General features: G+C 41.8%; 1 protein-coding gene across 1 annotated transcript in view; it reads right to left on the minus strand.

The window, feature by feature from the left end:
- Window positions 1-22214, minus strand: part of ZRANB3 (zinc finger RANBP2-type containing 3) — a 124499-nt gene that overhangs the window by 67209 nt on the left and 35076 nt on the right. The window contains exons 3-5 of the mRNA XM_044978477.1: window positions 17154-17172; window positions 13767-13945; window positions 12521-12752 (exon numbers count right to left, since the gene is read on the minus strand). Coding sequence (XP_044834412.1) covers window positions 12521-12752; window positions 13767-13945; window positions 17154-17172 — 430 coding nt within the window. The remainder of the gene's footprint in view (window positions 1-12520; window positions 12753-13766; window positions 13946-17153; window positions 17173-22214) is intronic.

Below are 22214 nucleotides of genomic sequence, written 5' to 3' on the forward strand. Positions count from 1 at the left end.
TGAATGAGCTAGCTCTCTAAAAATAGAGTATAGCCGTGGCAGCATGAGTGGCATGCGAGGCTAGCCAACTGAAACAATAGGTCAGCTAGCACCTCCCGCAACCGAGGCTGCCAAGGCTACACTCTATTTTTAGTACATTAGCATGATCAGAGCTAGCATGAGTATGTTTCCTTGAACTGGGAATCACCTGCAGCTCAAAGTATAGACATTCCCTGAGTTTAAAGGGCATAAGACAAAATTGATGCACAGCCCTCTGGCAATCCCATAGACTCTGCTGCCCCCTCAAATCCTCTCAGATCACTTGTACTATTTCAGTGTTCCTAAGCCCACATATGATCTGTCCTGATCCCCCACCAGGAATTAAGCACCTCTCACTGTCTTTTCCCTTCCCCAAAGGCTTATTTCAAGACAGCAGGTGGAAGAGATGCTACTGTTTTGGGCCAGATTTTACACAGTTTCTGGGCCAGGAGCATTTTGCTCTTATTTACCTGCTGCACATCAACAATGCTATGTATTTCTGCCACACCCTCAGAGGATTTCACAGCAAAATATTTTACTCCTGGGGGAATTATGCACCACTGTGGTGCAGCAGAAAAATCCCCTCCCCCTCCCCCAGGAGATTCTCTTTGCTTCCTTGTAGAAAATAATGTATGTGGGGAAGCAAAGAGAAGCTGCACCGGTACTCAGTTACCCCTCCCCAGCAGCTCAGATGCATCTGTTCAGACAGCTGGGGGAGAGGAGTCTGGGGATACCCCAGCCATCCAGGGATGTTAGTCCCAGCTGGGTGTGGGGGGGGAGGAGGAGGAAGGAGACAGAGTTCCCCCTTCCCTTTCCCCGCACAGAGCAGCCGGGACTGGGTCAGATCAAACCCCAGAAACTTCTTTTGGCTGCAGGAAGCGCAGCACCGCCGGAGATGGGTGGTGGGGCGGTGGCTTTGTGGGGCAGTGTCTGGGTGCAGGGAGGCTCAGTGTGGGAGTTTGGGTGTAGGGGGGTCCGGATGCACAGCGGTTGGGCAGACGGGGGAGCAGCACCCTGTACAGTTACCCCTCCCCGCACCCGTGCACCCGGATCCTCCAACTGAGCCCCATCCCCTGCATCAGGAGTCCCCACACCCAGAACCCCCTCACTGAGCCCCCGAACCCCTACCCCGCCGAGCTTCACCCCCTGCACCAGGAGCCTCCCAGACCCCCACCTCACCAAGCCCCACTCCCCCAGCCCCCTCCCACTGAGCCCTAACCATCTTCACCCTGGACACCCCTGCAGAGTCCCATTTCCCCTGCACCCAAACCCTACATCTAGCCCCTGTACATCTAGATTCCCCCCCCCCCGCACCCAGACCCATCCACCAAACTGCCTGCACCCAGTCTGCACCAGACAGAACCTTGGTACTCGAGGGAATTCTGCACCAAAACATAAAAAAAATTAAAAATTATGCAAATTCCTGCATATTTTATTTGTCAAAATAATACAAAAACATAACGACAATATAACCACACCATTTTAAATTATTTTGGTAATATTTCAAAATATTTGTCAGCAAATAATTGAAAATTGTGTGATTATATAGTGTTATTTTGACAAAAAATGCAGAATTTTGCAGAATATTTAAATATTGTGAGCAGAATTAATTTTTTAGTGCAGAATTTTTCATTGTTTTGCACAGAATTCCCTCGGGAATATTATATAATGTAGTTTTTACAACAGTGTTAAAAAACAGTTACTCACTTTCTCGTAACTGTTCTTCGAGATGTGTTGTTCACATCCATTCCAAGAAGGCGTGTTCGCGCAGCGTGCAGGCCAGCTGGAAGTTTTTCCCCTAGCAGCATCTGTAGGGTCGGCCTGGGCGTCCCCGGAGTGGCACCCAATATTGGGCCCTGCCAATCCCTCAACCCCTCAGTTTCTTCTTGCCAGCTAATCCGACGGCGGGGTAGGAGGCTGGGTATTGGAATGGACATGAACAACACATCTCGAAGAACAACAGTTACGAGAAAGTGAGTAACCGTTTTTTCTTCTTCGAGTGATTGTTCATGTCCATTCTAAGCAGGTGACTCACAAGCCAAAGTTCAGGAGCTGGAGTTGGAGTTATGTACAGATTGAAGTACGGCCCGCCCAAAGGCCGCATCGTCTCTGGCCTATTGTGTAAATGCTAAATGCATCATAAATGCATGTATTGAGGACACGTAGCTGCCCTGCAAATCTCCTGAGCAGGAACTTGCGCCAGGAAGGCCTGTGCCCTTGTGGAGTGGGCAGTAATCAGTGGGGCAGGCACCTTCATCAGGCCATAACACTCCCTAACGCAAGATGTGATCCACAACGAGATACGCTGAGAGGAAACAGGGAGACCTTTCATTCTGTCCGCCACGGCCAAAAAAAGTTGGACGGACTTCCGAAACGGCTTAGTTCTCTCTATGTAGAAAGCTAAGGCCCTACTACATCTAGTGAATGCAGCCTGTGCTCCCTATCGGAGGAGTGTGGCTTGGGGTAGAACCCTGGGAGGAAAATGTCCTGAGTCATGTGAAATTGGGAAACAACCTTAGGGAGGAAAGCAGGGTGAGGTTTAAGTTGGACTTTGTCTTTATGGAAAGCTGTGTAAGGGGGCTCAGACACTAGGGCCCTGAGCTCCGAAACTTTTTGGGCCGAGGTAAGTGCTACGAGGAACACCATCTTGAATGAGAGGTACAGCAGAGAGCAGGTGGCCTTGGTTCAAATGGGGGTCACATCAGTCTAGATGTACTAGATTGAGGTCCCAGGCCGGGACCGGCTGACGAGTGTGCGGGAAGAGCCTGTCCAAACCCCTAAGGAAACGACTCACTATAGGGTTTGTAAAAATTGAGAACCCATGTGAGCCTGGGTGGAAGGCGGAGATGGCAGCTAAATGGACCCTTATTGATGATAAGGACATATGCTGATGTTTTAGGTGCAGGAGGTAGTCCAGTATGAACGGTATGGGGGCAAGGAGAGGCAACTGATGGTGTTGCTCCGCCCAGATGGAGAATCGTTTCCAGTTGGCAAGGTACGTTGCTCTGGTGGAGGACTTTCTACTACTCAGGAGGACTTGCTTGATCTGGTCTGAACGTGACAGCTCCGCAGCGCTTAGCCATGGAGCATCCATGCTGTGAGGTGAAGGGACTCCAGATTTGGGTGCCGGAGTCTGCCATGGTCCTGTGTGATGAGGTCCTGGACCAGCGGTAATGTGAGTGGAGCTGCTACAGACAATTCCAGGAGCGAGGTGAACCAGTGTTGGCGCGGCCATGCCGGCGCTATCAGTATAACTCGAGCCCAGTCCCTGCGGATCTTGAGGATCACTTTGTGGACCAGCGGAATAGGTGGAAAGATATAGAGCAGGTGGACTGCTCAAGAGAGAAGGAAGGCATCCCCGATGGACCCTGGGCTGTGACTTCTGAGGGAACAGAATGCCTGACACTTCCTGTTGCCACGAGTGGCGAACAGATCTATCCGGGGAGTGCTCCAGAACCAGAAGATTGAGTTCACCACATCTGGTCGAAGGGACCATTCGTGGCCATGGAAGGTCTGGCTGAGGCTGTCCGCCAGTGCGTTCTGAATCCCTGGGAGATACGACGCCTGTAGGTGGATCAAGTGTTCTACACAGAAGTCCCACAGGGAGAGGGCTTCCTGAACTGGACAGGAGTCGACAAAACCCTGGGCGGGGGGAAGAAACAGGCAGTCTGTCCCAATCTGCTTGAGGGCATGGCCGATCCTTGAGGTCTCAGGAGGGGTGAGTGCTCCCTCACTGGCCTCTTCTTTTTTACTGGCACCAGAGATGATGAATGGTACCGCACTGAGGTCGACCTGTGGCAATGTCGGTGAGATTTTGAGTCTTTAGCCGGGCCCGTTTCACGCTCCGTTGACTCCGGAGTGCTGTGCACCGAGGAGGAGGTGCTCGGTGCCGGGTTAGAGGGTCACACATCAGATTGAGGTTTCAACGCCGCCTCTATTAGCAGGAGTTTCAGTCTCTGCTCTCTGTCTTTAACAGTTCTGGGGCGGAAACCTTTACAGATATGGCACTTCTCCCTCTGGTGAGTCTCACCAAGGCACCTTAAGCAGGAAGAGTGTCGGATTGTTTTGCATAAGAGTGTGGGAAACTGACATGCAAGTCTCAAGGATGAGGCTCGTTCTTATCTGCTGGGAGGCAATAACAGGATAATAAATTAAAAAGCTGTCTAGGATGATGTTACCCAATGAAGTTACAGCTGCTGCCTGTGTGTATTTTATTAACCAATTAGCAATTGCTTGATTGCTTGCTTTAAGTGTATAAAGATGTATGCTGGGGAGAAATAAAATGACTTTGCTTTCAATCATATTGATGGTCGAGCTCTGTCCACGCACGCCTGCGCTGCAACAAATGGTGACCCCGACGTGATTCGTATCGAATGAAAGTGTCGGTGGCCTGACCCAGGCGGAGAAGCCCAGAGGCGAACGGCCAGGAGCCTGAGCCCAGAGGCGGGGACTGCTTATCCGACGTGACTCGTATCGAGTGATGATAGTGTCGGGAGCTTGAGCCCAGAGGCGAACGGCCAGGAGCCTGAGCCCAGAGGCGGGCGGCTGGGAGCCGCGGCGGGGAGTGCTTGAGAAGCCCCCGGATTCCGACGTGATTCGTATCGAGTGATGATAGTGTCGGGAGCCTGAGCCCAGAGGCGAACGGCCAGGAGCCTGAGCCCAGAGGCGGGCGGCTGGGAGCCGCAGGGGAGAGTGCCGGAGAAGCCCCCGGGCGTCCAACAGAGACGCGGTGAGCGGCTGGGAGCCGCAGGGGAGAGTGCCGGAGAAGCCCCCGGGCGTCCAACAGAGACGCGGTGAGCGGCTGGGAGCCGCAGGGGAGAGTGCCGGAGAAGCCCTCGGGCGTCCAACAGAGACGCGCGCCTGAGCTCAGGGGCGAGCGTCCGAAAAGAGAGGCGCACCCAAGCTCAGATATGAGTACCGCTGTATCAGCTGAAGAAAAGATAACATAGAAGTTTTATTTGCACATTATGAACCGACAAAGGGAAAAGATCTTCCCTGCTGCACTGATTCACTTATTAAGAAGAGAGGGGGAGTTGTGGAGGCTTCTCCCGACCGGCCTTCGGGCACAGGACGAGGAGGTGCTCCGCTGGAAGCGAGCCCTGGACGGGAAGACGTTGGAGTGCACGGCGCAGGTAGAGGCTCGTGCCGTGGCCCCGGAGGTCGTTCGGACCTACAAGCAAGTAAGTTGTTTTGGCAGGAGCCCGGAGAAGGCTGGCTGGTTTGAGCCTGGGACAGTGCTGGGAAAACCATTATGCTTCTCCGGTATGAGCAGCAATAGCTGACACAGGATTCACAGATTAAAAGAAGCCAAGCAGGGAAGGAAAAGGAACAGCATGAGTTAACTAAGCAAGCTAAAGATAAGACTTGGCGAACAGCCCAGACTAAAGAGAGCGTGACTGGGCCCAAAAAAGTTAATGAGAGCTGCAAAACTCGGCCTGGTATTACCGGAATGTGTTAGATTTCTTTTCTTATGGGTAAAGAAACGCTACAAAAAAGACTGACTGCTTGGACCCATGATTTTTACTGCAGAAAGACCCCTCCACATCAGAAGAATTTTTCTACTGATGATTGGCCTATGTAATTTTTTAGTCCTATTGTGTTTTTGGACAGCATGAAAAAGGGACAAGGTGTCCCTTGGCAGCCCCCATTGTGTTATTTGGAATTTTTTTTTGTTGTTTTTTGAAAGAAGCAAAATTACTACGGGATGATGTCCTGATAAATTTCCCCCGTAGAAGCTGAACCATGCCGGTGGTGGAAAATAAGGAAAAACACTTATGTTGTTGATGTTGCCAAAGTCCAGAAATTCCTGATTAAAAAGACATTGAGAACTGACCCTGGTGAAGAAACAAAGAATTACACACTGGCAGGACGAAATTTGTGGGACTTATGTTTGGAACTGTGGTATTAATTGAATTTTGGGGTTTATTCTACAGGCTGCGCCCTGTGTTTTGGATAAATCCTTCAGTATGTATAGCCCACCCTAATTGGATTGTAAATGATATGTCCTTCTTTTATTGAGGCTGAGAAAGCATTGCCGTGGGAGCTAGTATGTTTGAATTTTTGAATGGCCAGCTGATGGCCATTCGGAGTGATTTTGAGCACCAGGATAGCCCACTGCCCTTACAGATATATTAGGAGTACCATTTGATCTGGAGTTGTAAAAATATATTTAGACACTGTTTAAGTAAAAGTGTAAATATTTGCAGTGCCCCTCCCCAGCATGTAAACCGGTTGAGTTGGGGGGTGAGGGCTTTTACATACCGAACCCTGCCGGGTTCATGGGGAGGATGATTGTGGAATTAATTGCCCCAGCTTTTTAGAGTTTAATTGTTTTTTGTTTTTCAAGTTTGAGAAAACTCAGCCAAAGGGTTTGTTGAGTATTCTCAAGGGGGGAGTTGTGTGTTATTTAGGCATAAATTTAGGTAATTTGGGAGAATGGCTTTGAATTTATGTGACCCTAAGAATTTTTATGTAAAGTGCCTTTGTTAGTCTATTTAGACTTTTTGTTAATTTTGTGTTATGTGCTGATTATTGGCCGTTGTAGACTGCTTGATATTAGATGTGGCCTATATTATAATAGACAGCGTATTTGGAAAGGAAAACAGGATCGGGCCCAAGCGGACAGGCAATAGATAAGGCTTGGAAAGCTGGCTGAAAAACTCTTGAGGGCGTAGCGAGACTAAAAGTTTAACTCTATGGTTGCCAGAGGGAATAAAGGTTGAATTTTGTAAAAATGCTTAGAGAAAAGTTTTTGGTGTTTTGAAATGTTTGTAAATAAATTTAGGCAAGAAATTAGTTTGCAATTGTTTGGCCATGAATATTTTGTTGCATTAGTTGAAGATTGTATATTGTGCTATGTAATTGTAATTGTATTAGGCTAAGGGCATATAAGTGGTGCTGTTTTTTTTTTGTTTTTAAAATTAGAAGCTAATAGTAAGAAATTTTAAGCTGTGATTAGCTTTGAATTTTAGGAGTAAGCTAGGAAGCAATTGTATTAATGTAAATGATTTACCTGATGAAGTAATTTTTTTGTTTTGCCTGCTAGCTATATAGGGTTTTGGTATATTTTAAGTAATGATTAATTGCCCAGTAGGGGTAGTTTTGTTTTTGTTTTTTAGATATTAAAGAAAATTGGTGTTAGCTGTATAGCATTTAATGTACCATGTAATTATTTATGAATTGCATGGTTATGGATAAGCCTTATAGATTGAGGAAGTATTATTTGGCTTTTAGTTTTGTTTTGTTTAATTGGTTATTGTTACTTTTTTATGTGTTTTTGGAATAGAGGGGAGAATTTCCCTATGCTGCCTTGGTGGAAAATTACAGCTGCGTGATTACGAGAACAGAGGGATGAGATAATGTTGTTATGAGAAAGTAGGGAACTGCCAGAGCGAGGCAAAGGCCAGGTGGCCTAACTGGATCAGATACGGTGCACGGGAAATGGGAAGACAGTAAGCCAGGTGGATTCCGGCGAAGTGGGTCCGGCCTTGGCTGATTTTGGCGCAGAGTGCCATAAATACAATGGCCTTCTGCTTGCTGCCCCATGTTGCTGCAGTGGAAGCCCTTATTGGAAACCTGCTTTGTGGGTGTTTGCACATTGGCAGAACCCTCCTGGCCCCTTGGGCCACTTGCGTTACCTGGAGGAGGGATGTTTAGGTAAAAGTAGGGCACTGCGGAAGATATTGTTACGGTTTAGTTAGGCAGCTGGTGTTTAGATTTGCTTTTAGTTTTGCTGTGTAATAGATTGTAGTAATGTGATGCTATAAGTTGAAAATGTTTTGCTGTGCCTTCCTTTTTTTTATTATGAGAAAAGGGGGGAAGTGTCGGATTGTTTTGCATAAGAGTGTGGGAAACTGACATGCAAGTCTCAAGGATGAGGCTCGTTCTTATCTGCTGGGAGGCAATAACAGGATAATAAATTAAAAAGCTGTCTAGGATGATGTTACCCAATGAAGTTACAGCTGCTGCCTGTGTGTATTTTATTAACCAATTAGCAATTGCTTGATTGCTTGCTTTAAGTGTATAAAGATGTATGCTGGGGAGAAATAAAATGACTTTGCTTTCAATCATATTGATGGTCGAGCTCTGTCCACGCACGCCTGCGCTGCAACAGAAGAGTGAGGATCACTCTTGGGCATAAACTTGCCACAGGCCTCGCAGAGTTTAAACCCTGGAGACCTGGGCATACCCCAGGAGGGGAAAGGGAAAATGATCTAACAACCAACTAACTATAACTATATGGCAAACAACAATTAACAAACTATATACAACTATCAGAGGGGTAGCCGTGTTAGTCTGGATCTGTAAAAGCAACAAAGAATCCTGTGGCACCTTATAGACTAACAGACGTTTTGCAGCATGAGCTTTCGTGGGTGAATACCCACTTCTTCAGATGCAAGTGGTATATACAACTAAAGTCTGACAGACACTGCCAAGGCGCTCGCTGCAAGAGTGAGCGAAGTTCCAGCTAGCTGTCACCGGCGGTAAGAAGGAACTGAGGGGGTGAGGGGTAGGCGGGGCCCTATATTGGGCACCATGAAGGTGCCACTCCTGGGGGCGCCTAGGCCAACCCTACAGACGCTGCTAGGGGAAAAATCTTCTGCCTGGCATGCACGCAGCACGCACACACCAGCTTGGAATAGACATGAACAATCACTTGAAGAAGAATTTACTTACTTGCTTTTTTTCCTCCCAGCCACTGGCATCTCTTCCATTCTCAAGAGCTTGAGTTTTGACCACAATAATACTGGCCAAATAAAGACTTCTTTGGAACTCTCTTTGAAGCCAGATTGAGACCATTAAGTAGCAGCACTATGTGCAACATGAACAGTTCCTATTATGACAGGTTTCAGAGTAGCAGCCGTGTTAGTCTGTATCCGCAAAAAGAACAGGAGTACTTGTGGCACCTTAAAGACTAACAAATTTATTGAAGCATGAGCTTTCGTGAGCTACAGCTCACTTCGTCGGATGCATAGAATGGAACACACAGACAGGAGATATTTATACATACAGAGAACATGAAAAGGTGGAAGTATGCATACCAACAGGCAGAGTCTAATCAATTGAGATGAGCTATCGTCAGCAGGAGGAAAAAAACTGTTTGAAGTGATAATTAAGATGGCCCATAGAAGGTGTGAGGAGAACTTAACATAGGGAAATAGATTCAATTAATGTAATGACCCAACCATTCCCAGTCTTTGTTTAGACCACAGGTAATTGTGTCTAGTTTGCATATTAATTCGAGTTCAGCAGTTTCTCTTTGGAGTCTGTTTTTGAAGTTTTTTTGTTGCAAAATTGCCACCTTCAAGTCTGTCACTGAGTGGTTAGAGAGGTTGAAGTGTTCTCCCACTGGTTTTTGAATGTTATGATTCCTGATGTCAGATTTGTGTCCATTTATTCTTTTGCGTAGAGACTGTCCAGTTTGGCCAATGTACATGGCAGAGGGGCATTGCTGGCACATGATGGCATATATCACGTTGGTAGATGTGCAGGTGTACGAGCCCCTGATGGCGTGCCTGATGTGATTAGGTCCTATGATGGTGTCACTGGAATGGATATGTGGACAGAGCTGGCATCGGGCTTTGTTGCAAGGATAGGTTCCTGGGTTAGTGTTTATGTTGTATGGTGTGCGGTTGCTGGTGAGTATTTGCTTCAGGTTGGGAGGCTGTCTATAAGCGAGGACCGGCCTGTCTCCCAAGATCTGTGAGAGTGAGGGATCATCTTTAAGGATAGGTTGTAAATCCTTGATGATGCGCTGGAGAGGTTTTAGTTGGGGGCTGTCAATCTGTTTTTTCACTTCAGCAGGTGGGTATTGTAGTTTTAAGAATGCTTGATAGGCACTACTAGACACTACTGTGCTAATAAACGATGGTCACATAAATACCACCCTATACCGGAAACCCACTGACCGCTATACTTACTTACATGCCTCCAGCTTCCATCCCGGGCACACCACACGATCCATTGTCTACAGCCAAGCTCTAAGATACAACCGTATTTGCTCCAATCCCTCAGACAGAGATAAACACCTACAAGATCTCTATCAAGCATTCTTAAAACTACAATACCCACCTGCTGAAGTGAAAAAACAGATTGACAGAGCCAGAAGAGTACCCAGAAGCCACCTACTACAGGACAGGCCTAAAAAAGAAAATAACAGAACGCCACTAGCCATCACCTACAGCCCCCAACTAAAACCTCTCCAGCGCATCATCAAGGATTTACAACCTATCCTTAAAGATGATCCCTCACTCTCACAGATCTTGGGAGACAGGCCAGTCCTCGCTTATAGACAGCCTCCCAACCTGAAGCAAATACTCACCAGCAACCGCACACCATACAACATAAACACTAACCCAGGAACCTATCCTTGCAACAAAGCCCGATGCCAGCTCTGTCCACATATCCATTCCAGTGACACCATCATAGGACCTAATCACATCAGGCACGCCATCAGGGGCTCGTACACCTGCACATCTACCAACGTGATATATGCCATCATGTGCCAGCAATGCCCCTCTGCCATGTACATTGGCCAAACTGGACAGTCTCTACGCAAAAGAATAAATGGACACAAATCTGACATCAGGAATCATAACATTCAAAAACCAGTGGGAGAACACTTCAACCTCTCTAACCACTCAGTGACAGACTTGAAGGTGGCAATTTTGCAACAAAAAAACTTCAAAAACAGACTCCAAAGAGAAACTGCTGAACTCGAATTAATATGCAAACTAGACACAATTACCTGTGGTCTAAACAAAGACTGGGAATGGTTGGGTCATTACATTAATTGAATCTATTTCCCTATGTTAAGTTCTCCTCACACCTTCTATGGGCCATCTTAATTATCACTTCAAACAGTTTTTTTCCTCCTGCTGACGATAGCTCATCTCAATTGATTAGACTCTGCCTGTTGGTATGCATACTTCCACCTTTTCATGTTCTCTGTATGTATAAATATCTCCTGTCTGTGTGTTCCATTCTATGCATCCGACGAAGTGAGCTGTAGCTCACGAAAGCTCATGCTTCAATAAATTTGTTAGTCTTTAAGGTGCCACAAGTACTCCAGTTCCTATTATGAACTTCCTGCCTTCTCCACCCTCACTATGCAAGTGGGCTGCCTTTGCTGTATGAGCAAGAAGTTGCATGCCCTCCCAATGACCAAATACCCCTTTAAACGTTTCTATGCTAATGTCAACTATCTACCAACTCTCTTTTCTCTGGGTCGATAACAAATGAGCAGTTGCCTTTTAAACTATATTAACATTCTAAATTTGTTTCAGAAAGGTTAGAAGGGCAGGCAGCACACAATAGGCCCCCCTCTAAAAAAAAGCAGGCAGCCTCTGAAAATCAGTTGTTCTTTTTCCTTATCAGTTCCAAACCTGAAGTGCCTTGTACATATAATTAGGGCTCTCAAATGATTAAAAATTAATCGCACTTTTAATAGCACTGTTAAACAATAATAGAACCATTTATTTAAATATTTTTGGATGTTTTCTAGATTTTTCAAATATACTGATTTCAATTACAACACAGAACACAAAGTGTACAGTGCTCACTTTATATTATTATTTTGATTACAAATATTTGCACTGTAAAAAAGATAAACAAAATAAAGTATTTTTCAATTCACCTCATACAAGTACTGTAGTGCAATCTCTTTATCATGAAAGTGCAACTTTAAGGTTTGTTTTTTTTACATAACTTCACTCAAAAATAAAACAATGTAAAACTTTAGAGCCTCCAAGTCTACTCTGTCCTATTTCTTCTTCAGCCAATAGTTAAGACAAACAAGTTTGGTTACATTTACAGGACATAATGCTGCCCTAATAGATACTGTTCTGAACCCGTTGGTAATGTTGAAGAAATGGGACTTGAATCGTATACTGTTTACTGCTACCCTAGAACAGAATTCTTGATGGGCAACTGTATTAAACCTTTTGTGTCATGAACTGAGAGATTTCAGGGATTCATAGAGCTTTTTCCCCAGTTTTTATTAGAGCATTCCTAACACTAATTAATGTTCTGTGAAAGTATTAAGTAAAAAATATCATACCTACTTGCTTTTCACATGTTGGGAAGATAATACATTATTGATAACTTGTTAACTAAATAAAAAGTATTATTTTGCACTGAATTCAAAGTGAACCAACAAGTCTTATCAAATATTGGTATTAGTTAAGCACAAAAATTTTATATATTTGTATGTAATAGATTAGTTTTCCTTGAAAGGCTACTCTCTAGTGTCATCTTTCTGACTGTTGATGAGCTTGAAACAGTAAGTACAAAAATACAAATATATTTTATAAAATCCCAATATAACCACACAAAATTAAGCAACCTCTTCTGGTTTCTGATACTAATTTTTCATATTGTAATAAGTGCATAAAGTAACAGAATGTCCCAGTGCATGTAACTGTATAGATCTACAGGCTTTATAAAATGATATACTTCATAAATGAGCCATCATCCCTTTAAAAAAGAACAATACTTTTAATACCTCTTCAGGTCTTCCTAGAGCAGGAGTTCCAGTAAGAAGAATTGCTCGTGCAGCATTCTGCACAATTGGCAACAAAATCTTGCTGCGGGTTGCATTCCTGGATTTCATATAGTGAGACTCATCAACCACAACTACCTTGAAATTTTGTTTGTACAAAGTATCTACTAAAGTCTGTGCATCTGTAGTTAGTAGGCCATAACCCAAAACTGTCACTTTGCTGGTCGATATTCTCCTAGAAAAGAAAATCCAGGGTTTGGTTATTCATTTATCATAACAGGACTAACCCAGAAAGGAAAGTGAATATGCTGAAAAAGTGTTACAGAAAATCTCCAGTATGAAAGTGTGCATGAGGCGAAATACAACTGCTATACCTAATGGTTTAAATGCCACATTCTCCAATATCAACTGTTCAAGCATCTGCAACATTGGCAAACTACACAAAAAAGTTCTGTAAACACTTCACATTCCCAGAACAGATATATTACATATAACATTATACAATGATGCATGACAATGCATCAAGGATGCCAATGACTGAATCACAAGCTCCCAATGTACTGCTGATGAATTCAGTACACCCCAAGCATGCGGGTAGCTACATACAAACTCGATGCTAAGATAACTATTTGACTGGCAAGATATGCTAGAGATGCAGGCAGCTACTTAAAGTTAATTAAGATGAGATTGGTGAAGCACACACAGAAATTTAATGACTGTTAGTTAATATGGACAAATATAATTGACATCACAGAAAAAATTATACATCTAAGATAAATATAATAAAGTGGTTTCTTGTACTGTTCATACTTACAATCTTACATTGTGCATTCTTACAACCTTATGGAGACCAAGAAAAACAGTCAGTGGTGCACACCAAAAGAGGAGATGACAGTTTTGGGAGTCGCCAACGCTGTCATTCCCAATTTCCCAACTAGGCATAGGTTTCACAACCTTTTATACACCTTTTTCATTCCACCCACATACATCTGGAACCATATCTGATCAACTCTTCACTTGTATTTAATGGGGAAACTAAGGTTAAGAAGTTAAATTTCTTTCTTTAGGTCACACATGAATTCTGGTAGAGCCTGAAATAAAACCCATGTTGTCTAACTCCCAGTCTTGTGCACAAGACCATCATTTGCTTTTCTAGATGTTCGGCTGTGTGAATTTCATTTAATTTACAGATGTTCACTGAACAAATCACGACAGACTTTTGTGGAGAAGAATAAGAAACTTCACTCACCCAGTGTCAGTTTTATTCTGAATGATGCTGATATCATCTGGACAGAGTTCTGGAATCCATTTCTCCATCTCATCAATCCAAGGGTACTTCAGAGATGAAGGGACTACTATTAAGAGAGGCCATTCCTTTTTATAGTAGTAAGAAATAGCAATTGCTTGGATTGTCTTCCCCAGTCCCATCTAAGAAAGACATACACAAAAAGTAAAGTCATTATCTGCATTTGAAAGGTGAGCATAACCTGCACACCTTTTCTAATGTCCCAAAGTAGATGAGTTAAAAAAAATGGAGAGAGAGAAGACCAGTAAAAGGGAGAAATGAGTAGAAGGGGCAAGCTAATGTGTTGTGGAAAGAAGCTGCAAAGCATGGTTTTCAATTACATTCAAAATAAATTGGTCAAAAGTTCTTGGGGCCTGATCCAGCGACCATTAAAACTGATAGAAATGCTCCAATTGACTTCAATAGGTTTTGGAGCAAGCACATAATGAATTTAGTAGGGGAGGGAGGCCAAAAATCTTCACCTTCTTGATCTCCAAAAGGCCCACAGAAAATATATTCAGCCATTGGACAATTCTTTCAGATGTTTAACTTCAATTTATAGTAATCTTTTTTCTACTAAATTATACTCAAATTGTATCTGATTGTTTTACATGGAATAGTATCCGGTTTGTATGCAGATAGCGTCAATTAAAAAAAACTATAAAAATTATAAGATGTAATGTAAAAGAAAAAAGTTTTATGGTCAAACTAAATTTAAGAGAAATGGATTTAAAAGAGTTTATAAAATATATTTTCAAATTTGAGAATTTTTTGCATCAAACAAGTAGAAATAAGCATCTCTTGCATAAATTTTAGATGAACAATATAACCGTCTGGGCTTTTATTTAGATTCATTTGTCCCATCAATACTCTAGAACTTTACCAATACATTTTAAAGTGACCATTTAAAAATCTCCTTTGACTAGCTCGCTATGAAAATGTCCTCCCATTTTGTAGATCACAATACATCCTTTCTAGATGATGAACTGATTTATGGCTCAGCAAGTAATTCTGTGAAAACAAACAAAATTCAAACTTTGGCACTGGAGTTAATGAGAACTGCATCTTTCTGTAGCAGCTTTGTAATAAGAGTTTGGGGCAATGCCTCTGGAGTTCACTAAAAACTGCTTATTAATTCTGAAGTAATGTCAGAAAAGGGAGAATTAAATGTCTTTAATTCAGGGGTAGGCAACCAATGGCACGCATGCCAAAGGCGGAACATGAGCTGATTTTCAGTGGCACTCACACTGCCTGGCTCCTGGCCACTGGTCTTGTGGGGCTCTGCATTTTAATTTAGTTTTAAATGAAGCTTAAAATTTTAAAAACCTTATTTACTTTACATACAACAATAGTTTAGTTATATATGATAGACTTATAGAAAGAGACCTTCTAAAAATGTTAAAATGTATTACTGGCATGTGAAACCTTAAATTAGAGTTGGCACACCACTTCTGAAAGATTGCCAACCCTTGCTTTACTTCAATTTGCTTCCTCTTCTGTCATCCCACAAAGGAACAGTCCATAAAAACAAGCATTTTAGCTCCCCCTACTGGAAGCAAGATCGCAAAGAGCAGACTGCAAACTCCCAGTGGGTATATAAACCCAGCTTCCAAACCTCATAGCCCAGAGTCAAGGAAGTAGAATAGCATATTCAAAATTAAGAAACTGTAAGAAAAAGGGAGGAATACAGGATTGAAGAACAGAAAGATAAAAGTTACCACTAAGTAATATCCCTTTCTCAAATGTCCTGTCTTCTCCCACAATAAAAACAGTTCAAAAACAACAAGCTGCAGTACTGTAGTGACGTGGGCTTACTTGATGAGCCCAGCAAAACCTCCTTTGGTCAAGAGCCATTAAGCGAGGGTGGGGTAAGTAACAGAGGGATGGGTCCATCAGATGATGTTTGATGAAGGAGTGAAGAGAGGATCGAGTGCTATATTCCTCATGCTATCATCTCAGCTCTAACTTCCAAGAAGGGGGCCCGTATCTCTTTTATAACGGCCCCAGTCATATAGAGAAGGTTTTCTTGCTTGCTAGTATGCCTCACAAACATAGCCCTTAATCCAACGGAAGAAGGTGGTTTTAGTGGCCTACAATCCTTTTTTAGGATCCCAGAAATAAGTTCTTGGGCCTTCAGTATATTTGAGTGTAAGTCAAATATAATGTGAAACCTCTTCTGGAAGAGAAACACTGATTGGTAAAGATAAATTTCACAGTGTTGTAGGAGTCCTGACCCAAAAAGAAGTTATGGAGGGGTTGCAAGATTACTGTAGAGCGTGTGGGGCTCACTCACTCTAGGCAGGGAAGCTCTAGGGGCCTAAAAATATCACTCAGAGAAGCCTACTGGGCCCCCAACCTTTGGAGTGCCCAAGGGATATTAAATCTAACTGTAAGCCTTTGCATCTCTATCACTTGATCGCTCCATGCTATTACCCGGGCCCTCACCCTAGGCTGGAGAACCCCAGCAGCCCTATTCCCCACCTTGATTCAGTGCCCACATTTGTTAATCTTTCATTCTGCAAAATGCAATTTCCCCCCATATCTTCTCCACAGCTGTTAATATTAGGGTAAGCAGTCCTCTATTTATTGGGGGGGGGGGGACAGAGGGGTGTTAATTTACAGGTAGACAAGATGGGCACTTAAAGTTATATTTTAGAAATTTGAAGAAACTAAAATAATAAATATAATGATGTGTACCTGAGTAAGACAGTCAATGAGTTATGCTCCTAGCTCCACAAATGACTTAGCAAGCTATACTGAGAAACTAAAAAATTCTTCCTTGACTCTATCTGGTACTTTGAAGATATAGTATGCAAGTGACATGATTGGTTACACAGCATAGTCAAAGGCACCATGCTGTAATATACAAAGAATTTACATTTCCCTAAGAAGTCAAAGAATCATTGTTTCATTCTCTGAGATGTATTACTTTATTAAGTACACATTGCATAGATTCATATTTGCAACTATTTGTTTAAAACAGGTGTCATTTTGGTTTAAGATTGCTATTTTTAAGCCACAAAAACAATCTACACAGTGACACAATTGCTTAAAACTACTGCATAAGTAAAGTTAATATTTTACGGATTTTTCAGGAGAGGAGCTACATCCACAATAAGCAATTAAAATTGATCTTTAAAAACAAGTTGTTCAAATTTGCTTTTAAACCAGGCAGTCACAACTCCAACTTTCACTTCCTTACTTAGACAGCTTCATTGAATCTAATGAGCATTATAATAATGATGCCTCTCTCATTCCTAGCCTTCCCCTTTCCCTCCCCCCAAAAAGAGACATTCTTAAAGTTAAAAGTAATAAAAGTGATATTAGACAGGAAGATGGAAAATAACTTACCTCATCAGCTATCATACACCTAGATGCAAAAAAAGGAAATGTAACAGTGAATACAACAGATAAAATAATTAAAATTGCATTTATCTACAGATTTATTTTAATAATTAAAAAACAGACTAATGGCTTGATAGATTAAGAACAAAAGCTAACTTTATTGTCACCTATACTATGATTGAAACCAAAGAGATTGAATACTGTAATAAATACTACCAGAATGTTAACTCTTCTAAAAACATATTTATCAAATATATTTATGCTAGAGTTTAGAACAAGGTACTAAATCAGGTACAGTCTAGCATTACATTAAATGTGATATCCATCTACATGTTCAATAGAAGCTTTGTATCTTCTATTTTAGTGTCTTTCACAGAGGATGAAGCAATGTTCTCCACCCCTTCAGCTACATATTATTTATCTAGCTGTCAGAAAAATCAGATAGCTGTGAATACGAGTAACTACTTGTTCTGAAGGTTCCTCCAGCCACTTTTACAGTAGAAACAGAAGCTGACTTCCACTTTCATCTTCCACAAACAAATATTATCTTTATACATGTTATAATATATATCAACTTGAATTTTTCCAGTTCAGAATTTATCTGTCTAGTGTTATTCGCAGTAAGACCAGTACTAGCTTTAAGAGCGCAGTGAGAAATAATATATTCTACAATATTTGTTCAGAATATATGCATGTTGTTGCAATCCCAGGTTGTGTGTGATAGTACATAGCAATTTCAGATTTTGAGACATTAAAAATAATGAATGATAAAATTACAGCTATTTCATATTGCTCTCAATTTACACATTGGCCAATGCCCTTACCTGCCTCTACCCCTCATGTTTGACAGAGATGTCTGATGTTAGTTACTTCACTAAATTGATTGTTTGCTTATAATATTAAGCAATATGCTACTATTAGGACTGTTTCAGAGTGGTAGCTGTGTTAGTCTGTATCAGCAAAAACAATGAGGAGTCCTTGTGGCATCTTAGAGACTAACAAATTTATTTGGGCATAAGCATTCGTGGGTTAAAACCCACTTCACTCAGACGCATAGAGTGAAAAATACAGTAAGCAATATATATATTACAGCATATGAAAAGATGGGAGTTGCCTTACCAAGTGGGGGGTCAGTGCTAACGAGGCCAATTCAATCAAGGTGGAAGTGGCCTATTCTGAACAGTTGACAAGAAGGGGTGAGTCTCAACAGAGGGAAAATTACTTTTTGCAGTGACCCAGCCACTCCCAGTCTTTATTCAGGCCTAATTTGATGGTGTCCAGTTTGCAAATTAATTCCATTTCTGCAGTTTCTCATTGAAGTCTGTTTTTGAAGAATTGCCACTTTTAAGTCTGTTACTGAGTGTCCAGGGAGACTGAAGTGCTCTCCTACTGGTTTTTGAATGTTACAATTCAAAACTCTGAAACCTAGAATGTCTGCTGAGTCAGTGTGAAGCAATGGAAATAGCTACAAGCATGGCTGAAAGTTCTTATTAATTAGAATATCACCAGGTTCAATCTTCACTGGAATTTGTGGTCTGTTACCATTCAGTTTCTAAGTTCTCAGCCATTTTCAACTTTTTTACACTTTATGAATAACACCGGTTGTGACAAGTATGGGCTTTCAGCTTGTACATGTGTAACAATCAGGAGACTCGCTACACAAAGGAGAAGAGACAAAACTCTTTCTCTCCCGCAGAAGCACTGGAGGTGGTGGAACTTTAGATTTATCAAAACACCTCCTCACTATAGATCAGTCTGGAAGATGAAGCCCCCAAATAGGCTCTGCAGCAGCATCCTGGTATAAATCTCAGCACACTCTGACTTCCTAGCAGCTATTAGAATTAAGGATGTAAAATATTAAGCAGTTAAATGGTTACTCAGTAAGCATTAGTCTTACTGTTAACCCACCCTAACTTGTTAACCCTCAACCCCATGCTGGCCGGCCAAGCAGCCCCAGCCCCTCACCCTTTAATCAGTTAACCGGTTAAACGACATTTTTAATTGCTTAAATGGTTACATTTTTAAACAATATTTACATCCCTAATTAGGACTGATAAATTAGTTGCACCTGGACCTCAATGGTGGGGCCTCTGACCTTTGGGCTTTTATTATCTGACAACTAGATTTGGTTGTCCAGCTAATATGTAGTTAGTAAATTTTTCAGGCACGGTGTTTAATTTTAGGTTTTTAAAAGTGAACTGAACCACACCCCGCAGAAATTCCAAGTAGCATGCTAATGATACTCACATAGGCCATTGGCAGAGCTGGAACCTAGTGTAAAGCTACTCCCTAAGCCCCCTTTGCCCCACCTGTTCTTCCCTCTGCATTTTAACTATGCAGTTACTGGAAAATATCCCTTCTCCATGCTGCCTGGTGGAACACTGAGGGCACAGGAGAGAGAGAGACTGCCTGCTCTCAGGTCTGGTGCCTGATTCCAGTCTGGCTCAATGCAGCAATTGCAGGGAAAGTTTTGTACAGCATCTTGCAGCTCCAGCCTCTAGCATGCCCAATGGGGACGGACTGTTTGGGGAATTTAACTGCCAATCTCTAGCCAGTCTGTACTGAGCATGTGTAAACTGTGATTTTTTTCAAAGGTTTATAATTGAGCCAAATTGGTCAAATTTTCATGGCAATGGCAAAAGGCATATTATCTCTGATGCAAAGGCTACTCATCTGTAAAATGTAAGCCTCTGTTCCAACTCATGGAAGTGCTAGAGATTTCCAAAGAAAAAATTGCCTTTTTTTTTTTTACGATGAGGAAAACATATTTTTCCCTAGCCTTGCTCTCAGAAATGGCTAAACCATGTTGGATGAAAACCTTCCCTCTTGTACCCCTCATTCTCAAAAATCAATCAGCCTGAAGACGACATCCCATCTGGAAAATTTCAGCCCAAACAGTTAAAGGTTGTCAGAGTTGTATGTAATTGAAAGCAATTGTATAATGGGAACTGTTGGGTAACATTAATGGGTGTTGCTGTTAACCCTGCTTATAATGCACACACATACAAAACTTGTTGATAGATTATAACCCAAAGTTTCAATTCAGTTGCAGGTTCCATTTCTCATAAATGATCTTTTCCAGTAACTGATGCCTAAACACTAGTAAATGCGTGTCTAATACTTGATATCGAGTATTTTAAAGTTTACATTTTCTAAGGAAGTCTCCCATATTACTCCATTCTCTCGATTTGGAACTCAGGAGTATTCATTAAGAGGGTACTGATTCTATACAAAGGTGTGTATCCACTAAGGCTGCCACCTCTGACTGAAGCTATTCCAGGAGAGATATTTTTTTTCCAACATGACGTAATGTCATTTTCTTAAAATATCCTATTAAAACCTCCTTTTCAATAGTCACCGGGAGATCAATGCCAATTCCGGGAGACTCCAGGCCAATGTTGGAGGATTGGCAACCCTAGTATCCACACTATTTTTTTATTTTTGTGTTTCATATTTGGATGCAATATTCAGGCTTGTCTACACAATATTGGCAAAGCGCATTAGAGCACTTTACAAATCACACCTCTCTAACAGCCCCACGTAAACTCTGTTGGCATGCTTTAAAATGGTGCTTAGTTTGTGTTAAAGGCCAGCAGGGTCTATATGGGTAGTTAGAGCACTTTACAAATCACACCCCACTAATGCACTTTGCCAGTTCAGAGAAGCCCTCAGAGGATTTTTCAATATCCTCATGTGCACATACCGTAAGCAATCTTGAGGCTCAGAATGAATGTTGAATGCACTAGTGAGAAATATGCACATTCTATACTATGGTATTGAAACCCTCTTTTTAAAAGGCAAACCTAGTCTTAAGTGTCAGGTAAAAATAAGAAAGGTATTCCTTGGGGGCACTGGCATCTTTCCTCCATAGAAGCACATGAAACAGTCACCTTTCTACCTTTAAATGATTAATGATCCTGGCAGTCCCACTGACTTAAAGGTTTCCATAATGGACAATAAGATGCACCCTGCCAATGTAGAATTCAGCTCTATTACTTTTCTTAGAACCATCAACAGAAACAGATTTACTCATACATGTATTGTCTAAGCAGTGCTTAAAGATTTTTCATGTTGAGCAAACAATATACCAGTCATAGCTTTGGAAAAAATTGAATTTTAATTACTGGACATGTCTATGGGCCTTAAAGATTTTTCATTTTATACATTAAATACAGAGTAACAAAAACTGAGGCTAGAAGATAATCTTTTAATAGAAGTTCAGTGTCTGGCCAATAGTGTATTTAATATGCACTTAGAAAGCATGTTTATTTGCTGGTCAACTAATACACAGTTCTATCTTAATGTTACAATCAGTTCAGTTTTCACTCACTTAAAAATTAGTGATTAATGTTGTCCATGTCATTAATTGTTAATTGCCTGGATTGAAATTTATGTAGTTTGACCATAGGATTTATAAAGTAAATCTTCATTTTAATAACTTCTTTCCAAAATTGCTTCTGTACATTAATCATCCATTTATAAGACAATTACACACGTTCTAATTAATTCTCATGCTGCGGCAGTCTGTCGAGCAACTCTTTTTTTTTTATACTGACTACATGGATTCAGAAAATGAGCAAAACAATAGCAATTGGTTACAGAACAAATATGCATTCTGAAACAATTAGCCATTTCAAATCTCAGTGAACAATATATTGCACCTATATAGCATATTTCATTGTAAAAGATATCAAAACTTTATAACCCATATACCCATTTATGCTGACAAGTGCAGGCAAGTAATCTTACATTACTCCACAGTACAGTAGATACTATATTATAAATGTGAGGGTAATTAAATTTTAGTAATGCAGTGTTAATAATACGAGACCTCTATATAGCATATTTAATAGCATAGTATGAGACACCGGTAAGGACCACAGGTTTCTGGAGCACATGTTCCTTAATTCCATCTTCTCCAGTGTGGGGTTTGTATAACCTATCATACAGACCTCACACAGAATCCTGCTGCAAATGTTTGTGGTTTTACAATGACATCTTCCTATTTTGTTAAAGCTCTCTCTCTCTTTGTCTGCAGTTCCCATTGTTCAAATCTCTTTATGTCAC

Source organism: Mauremys mutica, chromosome 10 (genome assembly GCF_020497125.1).
Source record: "Mauremys mutica isolate MM-2020 ecotype Southern chromosome 10, ASM2049712v1, whole genome shotgun sequence".
In the NCBI taxonomy this organism is placed as follows: domain Eukaryota; kingdom Metazoa; phylum Chordata; order Testudines; family Geoemydidae; genus Mauremys; species Mauremys mutica.